At 44.7% G+C, this 20,488-nt stretch overlaps 1 protein-coding gene across 1 annotated transcript in view; it reads right to left on the minus strand.

Annotated features, from left to right (window-relative positions):
* Window positions 1–20,488, minus strand: part of ELAPOR2 (endosome-lysosome associated apoptosis and autophagy regulator family member 2) — a 550,871-nt gene that overhangs the window by 177,338 nt on the left and 353,045 nt on the right. Inside the window, exons 8-11 of the mRNA XM_078674189.1 lie at window positions 17,343–17,431; window positions 14,137–14,317; window positions 6,153–6,281; window positions 5,303–5,393 (exon numbers count right to left, since the gene is read on the minus strand). Coding sequence (XP_078530315.1) covers window positions 5,303–5,393; window positions 6,153–6,281; window positions 14,137–14,317; window positions 17,343–17,431 — 490 coding nt within the window. The remainder of the gene's footprint in view (window positions 1–5,302; window positions 5,394–6,152; window positions 6,282–14,136; window positions 14,318–17,342; window positions 17,432–20,488) is intronic.

Raw genomic sequence — 20,488 nt, forward strand, 5'->3', positions numbered from 1 at the left:
CGTGGGCCAAAGTTCACATAACGCATTTATTTATCACAATAGTTACATACCTGTTTGATGTTGATTCATTGCCTAATTCATTTATTATTATTATTATTCATTAGCACATTTAAAAAGCGCAATGGTTACACTATAGCCAGTGTGTCCCCGCGCTGCGGTAACGTTGCCCAAGATTCTGCTACCCTCCTCTGACCCCCTACTTATCTCGGGGGAAGAGATACGTTTTTAAGTTTTTCCTAAAGCAGCTCTCCTGGACCTACATCCGGAGGCCCACCGGGAGAGCATTCCATTGTTTAACGCCAGTAGGCAAAAAGACCGTCCACCCATCCTAGCTCTCTTGACAGTGGGTACACACACCAGGCCCACCCCACCAGACCTCAGCTGGCATGTCGTAACATAAGGGGTAAGAAGATCGGACAGGTACGAGGGAGCCGTCCCCTGCAGGATCCGGTGACACACACAAAGTGCCTTGAATAAGACTCTTTCCTTTATTGGGAGCCAGTGTAACGCGGCCCGTGCTGCCCTCGCAGATGACCTTCTCGGGCGCATAAGAATCAGGCAAGCCGCCGCGTTCTGCACTCCCTGAAGTTGGAGCATGCATTTGGCCGTCGCACCCAGATAAAGAATGTTGCCATAATCCAGGCGCGACGTCACCAAGGCATAGACCATAGTCTTCCTAGCCACCGCAGGCAGTAGGTCCAATGTTTTCCGCATGGCCTTCAAGACCCCATAACAGGCGCCTGCCACCCGCCTGGTATGATAGTCAAAGGAAAGCTTAGTGTCCAACTACACTCCCAGATTCTTTGCCTGCGCACAGGGTGTGGGTGTCGACCCCAGATTCTGGGGCCACCATGCCAAGGACCACACCGTCGGGGCCCTTCCAACCACAAGCACCTCCGTCTTGTCGCCATTCAACTTCAGGCAGTTCTTTGCCATCCATGCAGCCAGATTTTACAGGCATGCAGTGAAGTTGGAGGCAGCCGTCTCTGGCGCCTGAGTCAGTGAAACCACCAACTGCATGTCATCAGCATAGTATTCGACCCTAATCCCAAACCCATCGGCAATTTCCGCTACGATAGCCACGTAGACTTTGAACAAGGTCGGGCTCAGGGTCGATCCCTGCGGTACCCCCTGACTCAGCTTGATGACTCTAGAGTAGTAATCACCCTGTCTCACCTGGAAGCATCGCCCAGACACGAAGGATTTTAACCAACTCAGGGCACTGCCCGACGCCCCTCCCTTCCTCAGACATTGTACCAGCGTGTGGTGGGCCACAGTGTCAAAGGCGGCACTTAGGTCCAGCAGGATCAAGGCCGCCGTTTGACCTGCGTCCACAAATTGCCTGATGGATTCGGTGGCAAAAAGCAAGGCGGATTCTGTAGAGTAACGTGCGCGGAAGCCGGACTGGGTGGGATGGAGGAGGTGAAATTCCCCAATATGTACCGTCAGTTGTTCATTCACCACTTTTTCCACCACCTTAGCAAAGTATGGCAAAAGTGAAATGGGTCGCAGAATGGCAAGTTGATCTGGACCAATATGCGGTTTCTTTGGGAGTGGAAGGGCCACAGCTTCCTTCCAGCAGCTAGGTACCACAGAGGTCCTAAAAGATGTTTACACCAGGTGTCTTACATAAGGCTCCAGGCACTCCAAACTCCCTTTAAGCCTTTTAGGCGGTGCCGGGTCCCTGGGAGATCCCGACTTAATGCTTCTGCAGATTTTAATTAGCTGTTCCGGGGGGGTATCATCAAATTCTTCAACCCTTCTGCCTCCTCAGCATGCTCTATCTCCTCCGTCCTTTCCTCGCCTATTCTGGCTGAGTCCAGGAAGGTGGAGTACATTTTCTCCACTTTATCGGAGAAGAACTCCGCTATCCGGTTACATAGCTCCTCTGAGCCCACCGCCGGTGCAGATAGAGTAGTTAAGGAGGATATCTTCTTGTAGACCTTAAAAAGTTCCCGAGTAGAGTTACTGGCAGAATCAATTCTCTCCAAATAGTGAGCTGCTTTGGCCCCTCTAATGAGACTATGGTAACTCCTTAGTGCCTCTTTATACTTTCCTCTCCCCTGTTCTGAGTAATCTGCCCTCCAGCGCCTTTTCAGTCGTTTGCACCCAGCTTTCGCTACTCTCAAGGCGTCTGAAAACCACAGGGCTGATTTCTGAGCTCTGCCTGGTTTCCTCCGTGCCCAGGGGGCCGTACAGCCCAGAGCCTCCGTAATACGAATCTCCAAGTTTCTACATGCCTCTTCGGCATCTATACCACCAGGAGGACCCTCCTGTACCAAGGCATTGCTGAATTGTCCCTGCAAAAATCCCCCCCACCTCCGACAGACTATGGTCTTCTTAACAGTCTCTTGTCGCTTAGATCTAGGTTGTCTTACCGCAAAGGGGACCAGGGAGTGGTCTGTCCAAGTGACAGGAAGAGGTGGTTGGACTACAATGTCTTCGCAATTCGTAAACAGGGGGTCCAGCAAATGTCCCTTTATATGGGTAGGGGCGTTAGATCTCAGCCTTAGTTGCAGTGTGGCCATTTCTTGGCAAAATTCAGTGAGCGCGGTGCAGGCGATATCCTCAAAGTGCAGACTGAGGTCCCCAAGCACCATTAATTTCTCATATCGCAGTGCCGGTTGAATGAGATAGTCCAGCAAGCTTGCTGAAAAATCCTTGGAGTGTCCAGGCGGTCTATAAATCAGGACCCCCTTTACAATATAACTCCGGTCCACCTTGATCGTGAAGATCCCCACCTCACTGTTGGCAATATTGATATCTTCCAAAGTGCATTGAATGGGGTGTTTGTAGATAATAGCTATCCCGCCCCGCCTACCGGACCTTCTATCTATTCAACCAACCACATAGCCCTCAGGAACAGCCTCTAAATGTCAGGAGCCGACTCCTCATCCAGCTAGGTCTCGGTGAGAAACATTATATCAAACTGGCCGTCTACTAGCTGGTCGTGGACCTCTAGTCTATGTTTCTTAAGGGACCGGCAATTCAGAAGACAGCAATGCAACTTAGTAGTGTGCTCCTCCGCCTCCTTCCCCCCTCTAAAAGTGAACGGGCAGTAACTACAGCCCCCCCCCCCCCTTGCTGTCACCTGCTATACTGTGTTTGCAGCGGTCTTTGGTATGGGGGCGAAGATCATATAATTCCTGAAAACAGTAGTGGTATTCTACTCTGCCACGCCAGGGGTTCTAGCCCCAGGCCCCGTCCGGCCGTGGACGGGCGCAGACGGGCTTGCCTTTGGCACGCCTTTGGCGCTCGTCCGCTGCGCGGTTGCTGGGGACTCCCAATAAATAGCTGCCTGTTCCCCAACTAGACCGCTAACCGCCCTCCCCGGAAGGGCCTGGCTCTCCCTACCCCGCCCTCCGCGCAACGGAACTGGTTACCGCGTCGGACCAGGGCGAGTAGGAGTGACGATCAAGCCCAGGTCACTGCGCCCCCAGGTAAGAGTGCCCCCAAGCTAAGAAGCAATGTTTAAAACTCGGTGCCCGAGCTGAGCGATGCTCTATGTACATAGCCTCCAATTTAAAAATAACAGATTGAAAAAAAGTCAGCAGCCGGTAGCGTAATTAGCGGCAACAGGGCTCTGCCACCGCCCTACTGACCGCCACTGATCTGATCTTCAGTGCAATGTTTAGCTTCTACAAGTACAGTGTCTAGACTATTTGGAGTGCCAGAGGACAGGTGCCCCTCAAAGTGACATACAAGGCCTGCCTCTTCCTATTAGCTTTTTGTTTTGGCATGTATGTCATTATGCCGTAAAAGTGTTTAATTTGTCAATAAGGGAAAAAAAGGAAAGGACCCAAATTGATTTTTGGAGCCCAGTTCTGTGCTGCCAAATGCCAGGATTGGGAATGACAAAGTTGTTCATTCTTGACTCTATCTCATGCCTATTTTAACCCCCACCCTATAATTCCTGCAGACCCCTTTTCATCCCTCCTTTTCCCTTTGTTACTGTTTTTGTATCATTCCCTATCACATTCTTTTTCCATTTCTTTCTTTCTGTCTCTTCCTCAAGGTAACAGTCTGATGGTGAGAAATATGTCAAGGTCCCAAAAAACGAGCTCCGGTACCCACCACTTGCAAACACAGGCACAATGTAGACACAGGTCAGGCACTGTAAATATTGACCAACAAAATGGCAAAAGAACACTCTACGACAATGTTCTACTAGAGCTACAGCAGCTCTTAAGGTTAAATCAGTTAGCAGTAAAACATGTAATTTGGCTACAAACAAATATATGGAGGGATAATGGGGCGAAGAGGTGGCTTGTAATTTACCCCTTCCCCGCTCATGACGAGCTCAGCTCGTCCTGAGGTACGCCTGTTGTACGCTCATGACGAGCTGAGCTCGTCATGTAACGCGGTAATTGCGAATCTTTAGCGCACAGCGGTAAAACGCTTAGCGCGGATGGGGTTAATAGTATGATGTGGTTTCTAGAGCTAAGGTTTCTAATTGAGGTGCTAATGCAAAAAGGGAAACTAGAGTGCTTTTGTACTGCTCAAAATTGGATTTTGAGCAGATTTCTTTCTCCATAAGGACCCTTACAGTGACTGGACACATTTTCCAAATGTGCACAATCATATTTCAGTACTCGTCCAAAATCACAATATTGTTACAAATGGCTCTTTCAAATGTGTCATGTATCTCTCTGACGTCTCAACAGTCTTTTATTTTGTATGTGTTACTCATATCTGCATTTCCTGGTTGGAGGCACCTGAAAATCACCATAAAAGGTACAGTTGGGACCACACAGTGCAGCAATAGAACATGGAGATGTAAAGCAGTAACAGGTGTTTTACGGTTCTCCAGAACAACTGCTTTCAAAGGCCTTGCCAGTTCCTACTAATCTGTGCCCAGTTATGCCAGTTCTACCATCACAAGGCCTTTCAGTGCCTCTGGGGGAGAGCTCTGTAGCCCTAGCCGGCAGGTTGTACGTCTAGACGTCGGCGCAGCATTGTATTGCTCTTTTAACCGCCTTTTGGCTACCAATGTCGGACTGAGAGAAGAAATGATTTAGACTTGAATACTCGGGGGGCTGGCTGCAGATGTTCGGAGACAAATAGTATGTGGAATGGGGAATAATCAAAGTGGACAATGTCGGCCTAAGGAAGCAGAGTTGTAACAGGACAGTGCACAGACTGACTATGTCTGAATTCTTAATGGGAGTAGTCAAGGAAATGCCATTTTTTATGTTCCCTGGTGGAAAATAATTTTTAAAAAACTGCCGTGCAAAAAATAAACAATTAAGGTTCTGTATCATAACTATGACGACTTAAGTATTTGAAATAAATATGTTCTTACTTGAATCCTGCAATCTGCAAATTCAAAATGAGATAATCATTGTCAGAAGCCCCAGTGCCACTCCGGACATGATCTCCCGACACTTCCCAACCTAAGAAAGGAGAACACATTTTTATATTTAGCAGAAAAACAATGAATACAATAAATCACTACATTATTTGTGATATCAAACAATGAGAATTCTTTTTTAACGATTTGTTAACAAATTTAAGGCCATATCATTATTCTGTTTTGCTCCCTTTAACAGAAAGACAGTGGATAATATATGGATAAAAAAGTGTGGTTCAGCCGAAAGCCAAAATTGTCTGATACCAAAGTTGCTTAGTTCCAGTGCCTGAAATAAATACCTGGCCCAAAAGCGGCAACCACCTGCACAAATTAAACAATGCAGAAGTGAGCCAGGCTCGAGTCTAAAATGAAACCACACTACCTACAACTGCACGACTTGCAGGCACCACACAGGGAGGGGTATTGCTACTATAGTGCAGTAATTGCAGGAACGCAGGCGCCTAATATTCTAAGGGGAGCACTGGGCAATATTCACAGCTCTCTTTGCCAGCCAACCAGTGGCATGCAAGCAGGTAACTAGAACCCATTGCACTCTTGCTGCACAAACGATAGCTCAGATCAGAAACCCAGAACTGTGCCCGATGATAGATACAAGGCAGGCTTATATTTTGAGCAAAAGGAAACTTTGAAAATCAAAGGGAAACCAGAGTTTGACTATTGATGTTTAATCAACCAAAGAAATTACAAGGGCACTCCAAAGGATCAATACCGTTTTTTTACATCAGTTTTATGTACGAGTTTAACATTTCCTTAGTGTGTTAGAGATGTATATTGGACTTACCATTCATTCCATCACACTTTGAGTTTGCAACATTAAAGCAAGACGTTTTCATATTGGAAGGCAGTACGTTCCACCATTTGTATTCCAAACCCATCACTGGCTCGGTTCCAGCAGGACAGGGCTTGCATTCTGTGAAAATAGATGAACAGGAACAAAAGGAAATACATAGTCAAAATTAATCATAAAGCTGATCTTAATATTTTTCGTTTCTATCTAATGCTTCTTTAATGATAATACCATTACTTACAGCGTGCATATGAATATTATACCCACATATAAGTTAAAGCTGTACTAAAGCAGTAGGTTGATTCTGTTAGCAAGATAGAAATTAAAATTCTTTCATTTGGACTTCGGGTGAATTCATGTGACACTGCTATCATGATCTAATTTTTGCTGAGTGGAATTTTCCATGGAGGGGAAGTTAAAACAGGGGGAAGATCATCTCCTGTGCAAACACACTTTTCTTTCTCCAAAGATAAAATATTTCCATTGGAGAAACCCCTTCCCCTTCATTCCCACAAATCTAAGGGCGATTCATTCCCCTTCCCTACCTGTCAAGGGGTTTACATCAGCACTGTGCTGGGGTAAACATATATGCTTTTAAGGCACAAAAGGGCAATAAGATACATTTGTGAATGTCCAAAAATGTATATGTTTGTAGGCATTCCCAAACTTTGAAGGCTAAGCACACAATGGAACACCTTGAAAGCTCACATTCCCACCACTTGAGTGATACTTACAGGGGTGGCAAGTCCTAACTCATGGTGGAGATCTCTACATCAATATCCGCAAATGGGCTCCTTTGGCCTGGCAAGATGGCTGCCGACAGGCTGTGGTGAGCAGTCGCTGCGAGACCTCTCTCCTCTGCACCCCCCCCCGACGGCTCTTACCTGGAAAGGATGTGTGCTCCCCACCGATGGCACTTGAGCTCTTGATTCAGGAAAGCCTTCGCTGCTATGAGGCTCTGAAAAAAGCCATCACCAAAAGACTTAGCCCCAGGGTCCCGCATCTGAAGGTGGCAAGGGTCTTTGGAATTCTTGGAGCTATCTGGGAGGCGAAGTACCTCAGGAGGATGCCTCCGCGACCACAGCGGTCGGAGAAGGACAAAGAGAAGGGAAAGTCTCTCCCGGACTGTGTAACAGGTAAACAACCGCCTGATGCCGTGAGGAAGGAGGTCGCACCAGCGACCCTGAAAGCGGGTGCGACTCGGAAGATCGTTGTTCCGACTTCAGCGATCAAGGGAAAAAAAACAGAAGCCCGAAGCAAAGCGCCAACAAGGGGGGAGCAACCCGAGGACGGGACTCCCACAGCAGTAATGCCTTCGGATGCGGAGAAACAAAAGACAGGAGTGCCGGTACGAGGCAAGGATGTTGTGCTTCGACAGCCCACTCTGACGGAAGCGTTTACCCCAAAAAGCGGACAGAGGCTGGAGGAAGGTTTTCCCCGTGCTGAAGGCGTCTTCAAAGACGCTGCAGAGGACGCTACTCTGGACGCGGATGCGGCTTTGGTCGTTGCTAGGCAACGCTTGCACACAGACTCGGCCCCAGAATTGCATGGTGGCGGTGGTGGAGAGCTCGCTGGTAGCCCACCAAGTGCAAGCAGGACAACGGCGTTTCCCGCGGCTCCTGAAACTGGCAGGAATTCGGGTAAGACTACCCATATTGGAGGGGCATTGGCATTTGCTGATAAGGGAGTGAATGAGGCTATAGGGTCCGGTACTGCAGGGAGCACAGACATGCTGGAGGCCCTAATGCAGGTTGAGGCTGAACTGAAGGCAGGGAGCTCATGGGGCAGCAAGGTCAGCCTGGTTAATAAGAGGACTCTGTTACCAAATAATGTGGAAGGGCCAGATGGTGCAGAAGGAGGCTCAGCAGAGGGGGACTGCTTCTACTCCGTGAACGAGGATACGGATGCCTCAGTTACAAGTGAAACTGTCACTATCGGATTCCAGTTTGTCAGGGAAAGAAAGTACACAGAAAAAGAGATGGACTAAAGGGAAAAAACAGACTTCGGAATCAGGGTCTCCTACCAGAGGTGGTAAAAAGCTTGTATGGGACTACTCGGCCACCTCGCAGACTTACGAGGAGTTTAATTCATCACAGCTTCAGGCCCCTTTGGATGTGATAACCAACACGCTGAAGCAGATCCAAGGGGAGGCCAGGGCCGAAAGCCGAAGGGCCAGACATGCGACGAAGAAACTACATAATACTCTGAAGAAGGTCAATAAATTGTATGAGGGTATGGCAAATAGGGTCACTGAGGTTGAAGAGAGAACAGGAAGATTGGAGGACGATATGGGAGCTTGGCAAAAGTTTAAAATCAACCAGGAAAAGGTGACCGACGATATGCTCTGGAAGATGGAGGACTTTGAAAACCGGCAGCGGCGGAATAACATTCGCCTCTTGGGTGTGGAAGAAGGGACAGAGGGGCAGAACATTCTGCAATTTGTTGTAACTTTGCTTCGAGGGGCTTTCCCGGAATCAGACTGGCAGTGGGAAAGGGAGATACAGTGGGCACATAGGTTTCCCTTTACCATCAGGAAAGGACGGGGAGGAGGGGGCCAGACAGGTAAACCACCCCTTCCCAGAGCAATCTTGATATACGTTGGGAACTATCTCCTTAGAGAAGAGATTATGGAGAAGGCAAGGCCAGATAGCAGACGATCATTCGAGGGTACCTCCTTTTTCGCCAGGCCGGACTTCTGCCATGTCACCGTAGAGAGGAGGTGGAGGTTGAGGCAGCTCATTAAGCCATTTCAGTCATTGGGCTCTGAGGCTTATCTCCTATTTCCAGCAAGACTAAAGGTGGTTACAAGAGGGAACGTAGCAATGTTTTGGTCAGAAATTAAAGCTCAAAAGTTCTTGGAGCAAGTAAAGTCACAGAAGGGAGGTTAAAAAGGAGGCGCTAGGCTGAAGTACCCACGGATAGGAAATAGGATGCCAATGCATAGGTATTTTGTTTAATGGGGGAGCACAGGGATTACAAGGTTTCTGGGGGGGTGGCAGAGAGGGAGGTTAGCGACTTCCACATACTGTAGCAACCACACATAGGTCTTGTTGACCTATTTGCCCGTTGGGGGGGAGGGGGTAGGGTCAGGAAGGGGGGGTAGGGAGGGACAGGGGGGTTAGGGGGTCAAGGGGGGGAGAAATTGTTGAAAAGAATTGGGATGCACTGGTTGGTGCAGCACAAAGGAGGACAGAGTAGCGCACAAGTAAAACAGCAAACACAGTACTTGGTCACGAAAACCCAATACATGCAATCAAGTGACGGTCTTAACTTGAGAAATAATATGAGGGGTTGGCTATTTTTAGGTATGGAAGGGATCTTAGCCCATGGGGAAATGATTGTAATTTCTAAATGAGTTGTAGGATTGCTACCATAAATGTCTGTGGTTTAAACGATGTAAATAAAAGACTCAGGGTGGCGGCACTGTTGAGAATGTTGCGGTTGGATTTAGTATGCTTGCAAGAAACGCATATTGAGGTATCAAAAAGCTATCTTTTGGGACAACTGGGATTTGCTGTTCTTGCAAACTCTAAGCAAGGCTCTAGGAATAGGGGAGTGGCTATATTGGGGAGGACTGGGGACGTCGTTGTGATCAGGAAAAAGGAGGACGAGGGGGGTCGATGGGTGATTCTAGAATTAACCTTCAAAGGGGAGAAATTTACCCTCGCTACGGTCTATGGATCAACGGAGGATGACCCTCAGACTCTTCAGTATCTAGATATGGAATTGGCACATTGGGTAGAGCCAATAGTTTTCTGTGGGGATTTTAATCTACATGATCCTAAAAGTACATTTTCACAGGTGGGAGGTTATTATCCAGGTAGGAAAAGGAGAATGTATAGAGCACTATCTGATCTGGTTATCCACAATTCTTTGATTGATCCTTGGGTCAAGATTTATCCAAGTAGAGATGGTAGCACATTTTATTCTGCCCCCCACAGAGTGTTGGTCAGATTAGATTATTTTTTGATTTCTGGGTCCTTGTTGAAGGGGGCACAGATGGAAAAACATCCCCGCGTGGTATCTGATCATAGCCCTTTAGTTTTAAGTATTGTAATAGGTCAAGATCAGAGGAAGGAAAGACAATCGACCTTCGAGAGAGCTTTGCTCAAGGACGAGGGATATAGGGAGTACATGGAAGGTTGGATTAAGAGTTTTCTGGATATTAATAGAGGAACAGCTGCTCCAGGGGTGGTCTGGGATTCGTTTAAGGCCGGTGTCCGGGGTGAAACTATGAGCTACGTACTCTCAGCGCAGAAAAGGGAGAAAGCCAGGATAGAGGAAATAAACAAAAAACTGATGGAAGCTGAAGAGGAATTGGTGGTAGCCATCCGCCAGCGGTTCCCATTAGAAACACACTTACTTAGAATAATTTCCCTTAAAGCAGCAGCCACAGAGCACATATCTAAGAAGGCAGCGGAGAATTATTTAATTAGGAAGGAAGGGGTATATGAGTTTAGCGAAAAGGTTGGCCATCTGTTGGCGGTTCGAACTAGGCAGAGGCTTGCAGCAACAGATATTTCGGAGATCACAGATGTTCAAGGGCATAGTGTGGTAGGGGTCGAGTAAGTGAGGGAAGTCTTTAGGCAGTTTTATGCATCCCTATATCGGGCGGGCAGGGTGGGAGAGCTCCCAGAGATTGAGGGGTACTTAAGGGGTGTCACACCGCCACTTATCGCCGCGGAAAGTAAGGAAGAGTTAGAAGCGCCCTTCAAGGCGGAGGAATTTTATGGGCATTAAGTACCCTACCATCAGGTAAAGCCGCCGGTCCTGATCAACTACCGGTGGAATTCTATAAAACATTTCAAGGAGTAATAGGCGCAGATATGTTTAATATGATGAGGCAAGCACAACTTGGAGAAGCAATTCCTGACTCATGGGGTGGAGCCGATATAGTAGTGATTCTTAAGAAAGGGAAACCATCAAATCAGCCTGGCTCTTATAGACCAATCACCCTCATGAACGCTGATGTTAAAGTCTACTCGAAAATGTTGGCCAAGAGACTTGCAGGGATAATCGAGAGCTTAGTAATCTGTTCACAACATGGATTCATACCGGGCAAAGGGACCACACAACACACCAGGCAGGTGATCACAATGTTTGACGCGGCAGGTATTCTGGGAGACCCTATGGCGGCACACTTTCTAGACGCCGAGAAGGCATTCTATAGGGTCTCCTGGAAATATCTATGGTCTACCCTAAGGTGGAGCGGCATAGGGGAAGGGTTTATTAAAGCAATGCAGACTCTATATAAGAACCCATCGGCTAGAATTAGGGTCAATAGAGGGTACTCAGCAGCAGTCAAAATAGAAAGAGGAACTAGACAAGGCAGTCCATCATCTCCTCTTCTATTTGCGCTATATCTAGATCCTTTTTGCGCAAATTGGAAGGTAACCAAGGGATCCCCAGATTTAGCTTGAATGGCTGTGAAGCAAAAACGCTGGCTTATGCAGACGATGTAGCCATTTTAGCATCTAGCCCGGAGGGTGCTATTAGGGAGGTTGAGATGGAGGCTTAGAATTTTGGCCAGGTTTCTGGTTACAGTTTGAATAAATCTAAGACCCAGATAATTTGTAATCAGCATGTTCAAGGGGGTATGGACCCAAGAGTTGTAGAGTCAGCAGTATACTTGGGGGTGGCAATATCGGCGGATGTTGAAGTTGTCGTGCAGAACAATATGGCTCCATTGATGGCTAGTGTAAAATTGGATTTGGAACGGTTGAATAACCTCCATCTCTCCCTAATGGGGTGCACGAATATAATTAAGATGCTTATACTGCCTACATTTTTGTATCATTTTAGGGCAATCCCTCTCTTTTTTGAAGCAAAATGGTTCAACACACTGGAAGGTATTCTCAATAGATTTATTTGGGCACAGGGCAAAACTCGCAGAGCATATAGGTTCATGACACTACAGAGAGAAAGAGGTGGATGGGGGGCACCGGATTTCAGATTATATTATTGGGCTGCCGCAATCCAGTATCTGCAAGGGCATATAGGAGGGGGGGGGCTTAGATCAAAGAATAACAGATTGCTCTTCTAGAATTTACAGTGCCGTTTTGGGGGGGGATGTGGAAAACTGCTTTTTAACATGTATAGAGTATGGGTATTATAAAAGAACCAGGTTTAAGACAGTCGAGGCGGGTATTAAGGTATGGAGTGCTTTTATGAAAAAGCTGGGCATAGGGAGATTTAACCGGTACACAAGGTTGTTAAAAAATAGATCTTTTCCAGTAGAGGTATTTGGTGATATGACAATGGAAAGGTGGGCGGCGAAGGGGATTGCTCAGATTGGAGATGTTAGGAACTCGGAGGGATTTGTATTATTTTCAGATTTGAGGGACAGGTACGGATTGGATAGGCAGGACTTTTTTAAGTACCTACAGATAAGGAGTTATCTAGGGAGTAAGCACGGGGGGCAGGTGGGGTTTAACAAAATTGAGATTATAGAGAAAATAATGTTAGGGGGGGATTGCTCGATACGAAGCTTCTATGCCAGTCTCTTGGATACAAAGCAAGATGATATGGAAAAGCACAGTGAGAAATGGGCAGAGAAACTGGAGGGCGATTTAGGGTGGTTTCAGGACTCATTAGAGTTAGGACGGACAGTTTTATGCTCTGGGTCGCTGCAGTCGCAACACTATAAAACCCTCTACTCACTTTACTATACCCCGGCCAGGATAGCGATATGGGGTGGGACTACAGGCACTACCTGCCCGCGGTGCAACTCAGGAGAAGCAGATATAATACATATGTTTGCACTATGCTCACAGCTTCATACATTTTTAAAGGATATAGAGACCTTCTTTGAGGTTTCCCTAAGTATTAAGATAAGTCTCAGCCCTGTACACATATTGTTAGGAGTTGTTCCCGAGGATGGTATCCCACAGCGGGATTTCATCTTTGTTGCCATGGCAGTGTATAGGTTATGCATAGCCAGGGCTTGGTTGGATAAGAATCCCCCAGGGTTGCAAATATGGTTGTCTAATTTGCTAGCAGCATATAACTTAGAAAAACCCATCTACGCAAGGAAAGGCAGGAAAAGAAGGCAGCTGGGAATACAAATTTGGGAACCGATTAGTAATTGGAGAGCGGGGTTGAGTTAGCACTTTGGTGACATGTAGGAAATATTTGTAAGCAGAATATTTTTTATGTATGTTTGTAAATTCATTTATTTTAGAGATGAAGTACTGTCATGACTATGTCTATGTTTGCGCTTATCAATTTATGGCCTTGGAATGCAGGCGTTTTGTCTAAAATTATGTGCTGTATGGAAAATAATAAATATATTAAAAAATATATATATATCCGCAAATGGGCTTACGCATAAACAGAAGTTTACAACCAAATTTTCATTAGTAAATAGCATCCAATATAATGTCGATGATAGTCTGACAACATTATGCTGGTACCACACCATCTGATGCTCATGCTGGATGATGGTCTTACAACACCAAATAAAATAAGACTCTCAAGTCCAAAATGGTAACAGATGCACTCCTGTTACTATAAGGGAACATAACGAATTTTCTACAACAGCTACATGGCAAACAACCTTGTGCTGTAACCTGTAGTGTATTTTTCAAATCAGAAAATAGAAGCTATATATTGCATATCGACAGAAAGACAATTTCTCCCAATTCCCTAAATGAACTTTCGGAATGGTCATGTCTGTAACCCTTTCTTCTCATCTTTTAATATTTCCAATCACAACCTACATTCTTTTTCACTTCCCATCAAAAGTAAGTTTTCATAGAACTGTACAAGGTCTATAAATCTACAAAGCAATACAAGATTCTCTAGCTAGGCTATTTTTCCCAAGTAACATATGGTTTTAAGAAGAGCTATATTAATCAGGAATGTAAAGAAAAGAGAAAATTAATAAAAAAGCAAAGAGATGGACACATGAATGTACACTATTTTTTTCCAGTAATTAATGAAAATAATTAAAAAGATTTATTAGATAAAAAACTCATACCGTGAATACCATCAGAGAATGATCCTTGTGGACAGGGAGAGCAAGATGAAGTCCTGTTGCTATAAAAGCCAGGGTTGCAGGGTGGACAATCCGTCTTCTGCCCAGAGGGTGGGAGCTTTGTTGCACTGGGAAGGTCTTCTCTGCAAAATTTTGGCTCTATCCATTTATATGTTATTTGAGTCTGTAAGAAACATAGCCAGCTATTAGGTTATACGATTAACTCCTTAACCAATACATTTCCCCACCCTCAGCTTGTATGCAGGGACCCAGCTGCCAATCCTAGAAAGCTGGTGTTTCAAAGTGAGTTATAGAAAGGCAGCAGTTCAAAGTTAACAAGATCCAAGAATAGGAAGCAAACAAATGCAGCAATCCCTCTCAGATAGTGCTTTCTAAAACACCTATATGAGAGGAATTGTACAGGTCAAGGGATCTCAAATCTCTCCAGTCTATCAGTGTGGGATTACTACGAAGGGTGAATGCTAACATTCCACTACCTATCCAGGCAATGAACAATGTCTTCTAATCAACACTTTCAATCTATTTTTATAGAAGTGTACCGCAAATTAATTAACAGTGACTGGAAAAAAACATGTTGAATGTATAGAAAGTCATTACAAAGAGAAGTGCAATGGCCTTCATAGTAATAAAAAAATATATACGGTGATGAAATGCAAACCCTTTGACAAAACCTAAAAAGCTAGAAAACTATTACCAAGAAGAGAAGGATAAAAGTCTTCCAGAAACATAAGAAAGAGTGAAAAGGTAAATGAAATTTGGAATAGTTAAAACCACTACCACAGTTCATACAATGATGAAACATGGGTTAAAAGAGGCTAGCCAGAAAATGAAAAGATATTAGTAACCCTTAGGGGAGGGATTAGGGAACTAGAGGCGCTATTAAACACAAAGGTTCCACGTATTAAGTCATGGGAGAGATGCATGGAATGGAGTGGTAGATGTAACCCTACAAGCTCACACAGCAGTCCTTATAGTATAGATGTATTGTTATTTATTTAGCACAAACCTAGTTAGAAAGCAAAGGCACGCTGTACATTACTTGGGAGAATGGGAGACAATCTGCAAGATTGTGCACATTTAGTTGGGATTACACAAATACCATTTATAAATTACCATTTCACATTTTCTATGCACAGGGAGGTGAACTGAATTGCCCAGAATTACACAAAGTGGTGTCGAGCTCTGAGGCTGGGATCAAACCTGGGTCTCCAGGTTCTAAAGTCAGCAGCAATAATCACTAGGCCACATCTCCTCCCATAATATTATTACATTCAGAGAAATATATTAACTTCTTGGAACGTATTGATCCCAGAGAACGCTTCAGAAACATCTGGAACAGGTTTGAGTTTCAGTAACTGTTTAATAACAACATCACATAAGATTTAGAGCTACAGTACTAATGAATTTTTCGAAGACTTTTGAATGGAAAGGGGAACAATGCAGGGTATTCCACTTCGACTTTTACTGTCCCTTAGATCAAGTCCATAAGTATAAAGTTTGTAAACACGAGAAAGGTCCAGTTGCTAGAAGCAGCAACCCTGTCAGGACAAAGAGAAAATCAAATGAAAGATTTGTGAGCAAATGGCATACCCCTGTGAGATAACCTTAAGTATAAGTATAATAAATTATAAAAAAAACTTGAAAGCACTTCTGAAGTTACAATTTATGAGATAAATTTGGAAAAGGTGGAAGTAAACCTCCTATGCAGAGCATGAGATATTTTTATATATAGGAGTGATAAAGACACCTTGCCAAGCTAACTAGTCCCCTGCTTCAGTTAGATGCGGGCAAAAAGACTGATTGACCACAACTGGAGTTTGCGCTGGTAGCCATTCAAAGGCAGCAAAATCTCTCCACAGGGTTGCTGTCTTTCATGTATCTACAGGTCAACTCTATTTAGGGTAGTCTTCCTGATGAACATTTTCCCTGCCTGGCTCGCAGGTAGTAAAAACTGTCCTCACGTGCAGTGAAATAACTCTCTGCATACCAGGGCCAATTGGTTTCTCAAATAAATACCCCCTTTGCCAGATTGTTTGCGATAAATAATCAGTGACTGCAGAGCAAGCCAAAACATAGATCTGATTTTGCATTCATTTCTCACTTAAGTGCTGCCACACCAGTGGCAGCTACTCATGGCGGAGAAGCGTCGCCCTACTGCTTGGCTCAGAGCCAAATGAAAAAAAAACGATGTTGGAGCACAGTTTTATTTTTTATTGCCAGCTGTGAACAAGCACTGTAGGGAGGGGTGGGACTGAGGTATGGGAGGCAGATGAGCAGTGCTATGTGCGCATATGTGTTTTGGTCAATCGTCTTAGGCCGACCAAAATACACATGCGCACTTAGGTTTTACTAGCCCAGCTGCGTTGAGCAGCCAGGCTGGAGAAACCCCACAGACTCCCTGACCTGAGCGGAGCGTCTTTTCAGTCTGCTCATGCCAATCTCAGCACTGCTATCCTAGGAGAGCAGTGTGGTGGTTGGATGGGAGTCTGTCACAGAGGCTGCCAGGAAGAGAAGAGGTAGTGCGAGGCAAGAGGCAAGGATACTGTCGGCTTCAGGTAAGTTATTTATTTTTATTTTTTATTCCTATTTTATTACTAACCTCCCCTCGCAGTGCAACGGTGCAAAGGTGGAAGTAAACCTCCTATGCAGAGCATGAGATATTTTTATATATAGGAGTGATAAAGACACCTTGCCAAGCTAACTAGTCCCCTGCTTCAGTTAGATGCGGGCAATCTAGTATTAGTAGTATTTTATTACTAACCTCCCCTCGCAGTGCAACGCAAACCCTCCCATGTTTCCTCTACCCACCCCACCACCCTTTGTTGTGGTAGCTGACAATATGTACCAATATACTCAAATTTCTCTCCTGGCCAATTATAATTGTTTTAGCATAAGAAAAGCAGGTTCCTATGTGCGTGCCAAATTATATTTCCTACTCTATATAAGCTATATCAAATGGTGTAAGAGACAACAAAAGCCATTAAGTTTTATTTAAGAAATTTTAAGTTCAAAGTGAACCTGCTCCACAGACGGGGACAGAATCTGTTTAGCATTTTTCCTTCACAATTATGTGCCTGTTTCCATACCGAAAGGGCTACAATCTGATACCGAGTGGTATCTGCAGGATAATATTTGTAATGTTTAAAAGGCATAAAATGAAAGAAGTGAGAGGCAGAACTTGACTGTACCTTTCCTTCAGTGTCACATATAGTGTGGGTCTGGAAGTAATCCTCCTTTGTGCAAGGGGGACGATCCAAGCACTTCTCTGATCCTTCATCTGAAATTAAAATAGAGCATTAAGTAAGTTTTCTACTTATACCAAGCACTAAAATTCAAAAGGAAAACATTCTATCAAAAGAAATAAAGGAAATAGGGTGTATTCTTCAAAAGCAGATTATACTCCAGGAAATAGGCCCAGATGTACTAAAGCATTTTCCAACGGACACAGAATGAGGGAAACCTTTTGATACATCTGGTATTTATTTTACAAATGTTCCTCATTCACTGGGATTCAAGTGCAGGGACAAGGGCTGAAAATGTATTTGACTGAAATACATTCACTCACAATAACCAAATTATCAGCCCATTGTACACTTGTGGGTTTTCCTAGGGGGTGTGTGAGAGGTATAGTTGTAGACATTTTATAGAAATCCAAGTGTAAGCGCTCCATAAAGTGTGCCTAGTACTCCCAGGAAGAAACTAGCAGTTGGCAACTCCAATGGTTTTCATCTATAAAATATCTATTGGCTTTGTCAATGTTTTTAAATCATGTTGCATGGCAGCACGGTAGTTGTGCAACACAGCTGAAAGTAACAAAAAAATTATGAACGCGGTATGAAGCAGTTAACACTTGCCTTGGCATAGGGCTTTTATTTGTTTTACTTTCAGCAAAGTTGCAGAGTGGTCACACTGCTATGCAATATAGTTAAAACAAATATTGACAAAGCCAATAGTTCTTGTATAGATGAGACTTATTGGCTTTGTTTACCTTCACTCCACCTCTCCCAGTCTTTTGAGGTGACTGTGTGAGGGCAAAAAACAATACACAGCATCATATAAACCTGTCCACACACTGCACATATCTTTGAATCTCAGCAATGCAGGCAAAACTGGGTTGTTTGAAATCTACAATTGAGGGTAACATGGCACTATTAATGAAACAGACATGGTGCAACCAAATCAGGTCATTGCTAGTTGTCATGTGGTCCGGTTCAGCCCAGTTAGAAACAACTCCATTTTATATGCTCACGTTTCTGAAGTTGTCTTGTTTCTTTAATATGGTGACATTTGAAAAACATTTGCTTGTGTGTCAGTGCAGGATAACATTCTCTGAAACTGCATTTCCACTTCATAGGAACACTGTCACAGGATAAAGTTCACTGTGCAAAGGACATTGCTATTATTGTCCGTTAGGCGACAGAGCTATCACATTAGAATAGACAATAGTGGCCTGACTGAGACTCTGACATATATAAGAACCACTTCCTTGTTCCAACGTCAGAGGAGCACACTGCTGAGACTGCAAGGTCACTGCATGCTGGAATTCTAGCTCAGCTGATTTCTGTTTACCTCTACGAGGAATGTCCAATTCTAAACCAAAACTGGCAGGCTGATGACACTTATCCGCAGGTAATGGGGAGTTATACCACCCGATAGGGATTTGGCAGAGCCACTCCCCTTAGTCATGCTAGAGTAGAATGCGCTAGGTAGGAGTACACTATATTACAGTACTTGTATGCAAGAATATCGTTTTTCTGTAACAGGTAAAATGGTTGAATTAGTAATCTTCTTCACCATTCTAATAATGTTAATCACATTATTCAGTTTCCTTCTATTAATCATTGCAGCACACGTATTTTATTCAAGAATCACAATGCTTGAATAAATATTGAAACTGCAAGGTTGTGTATTTCTTGTGTATGTCTTTGGGTATGCATAAGTGACTCTGTGAAAGGGTTCTAGATCTGTTACCATGATTCCGTAGGGAGTCAGATTTCTGATGTTCTGAGGCTGCACCTCCATTTGAGACACTGTAAGGTTTGGGGTACAGATGGTGAAATGTGAGCTAGCAGGACCATAGGGTGTGCTCAGAATCAGTCTGGCACAATCCTGAAGGTTATGCTGTCCAACAAATGCACATTCTTTGCTGCAGTATATACCAGAACACATGATAAACCCTCATTATATGTTTTGCCAGAAGTGCTGCAGTGCTGTGTTGTAGAAATGATGTAAACGCTTTTAACAAATTTTCACGATCTCGCTGGACTCTCACGGGATCATGAATAGTAAAAATACTCTATTGGTAAGAATACATATTGTGTCCTTGTTTTTCAGAGGAAGTGTGTAAGATAAAAGTACGATGATGAGTTGAAGGTAAATCTTAGTTTTTTTTCAATGTTATGATCTTGCGAGACTCTTGTGGGATTGTGAAAAGTTGAAAGGAGTTGGTGATCTTTGAATACACTCTAGTACATACTCTTGCTACTGTAGGAAGGAGTATTACTGGAAATGGTGTTAATCAGAGTCTACTATTTACGCCCATCGGCTTGGTAGGAGTTGTGAGTAGCATTCAGTCTCTTCCCACACCCTACTATGCAGGCCTATTATCAGAGAGAGGGGTGTCAGCAGGGAGGACAGTCCCTCTCCACTCACAACAACACACACCGGTCACTTGAAAGAGGGGTCTCAATGGAGAAGCCAGTCACACCTCCTACACCCTACTACACACACCCTTCATCTGAGAGAGAGGTCTCAAAGGAGAGGCCAGTCAATCCACACACCCTACTATGCACATCTGTCATTTGAGAGAGAGGTCTAAAAGGACAGGGCAGTCGCTCTCCATGCCCTCCTTCGCACACCCATCATCTGAAAGACAGGTCTGAAAGAAGAAGTCACTTTCTCCTCGCACCATACTAAGCACACATGTCATCAGAAAGAGAAGTCTGAAAGGAGAGGCCAGTTCCTCTCTACATCACTTTTCAAACACCCATCATTACAGAGAGAAGTGTTAACAGAGAGGCCAGTCCCTTCCCCAACCTAGTAGGTATACCCGTCATCTGAGAGAGAGATCTGAGAGTAGAGGCCAGTCCATCCCCACACACTACTATGCACACCCATCATTACAGAGCGGTCTCAGCAGAGAGAAAGTTCATCCACACACCCTATTACACACACCCGTCATTTGCGAGGGAGGACTGAAAGGAGAGGCCAGTCCCTCTCCACTCACTACTATGCACACCTGCCATCTGAGAGAGAGGTCTCAAAGGGGATGACAGTCCATACACACAGTATACTACACATACCAGTCAGGTGAGAGAGAAGTCTCAAAGGAGAA

This window comes from Lissotriton helveticus, chromosome 1_1 (assembly GCF_964261635.1).
Source record: "Lissotriton helveticus chromosome 1_1, aLisHel1.1, whole genome shotgun sequence".
NCBI classification, from domain to species: domain Eukaryota; kingdom Metazoa; phylum Chordata; class Amphibia; order Caudata; family Salamandridae; genus Lissotriton; species Lissotriton helveticus.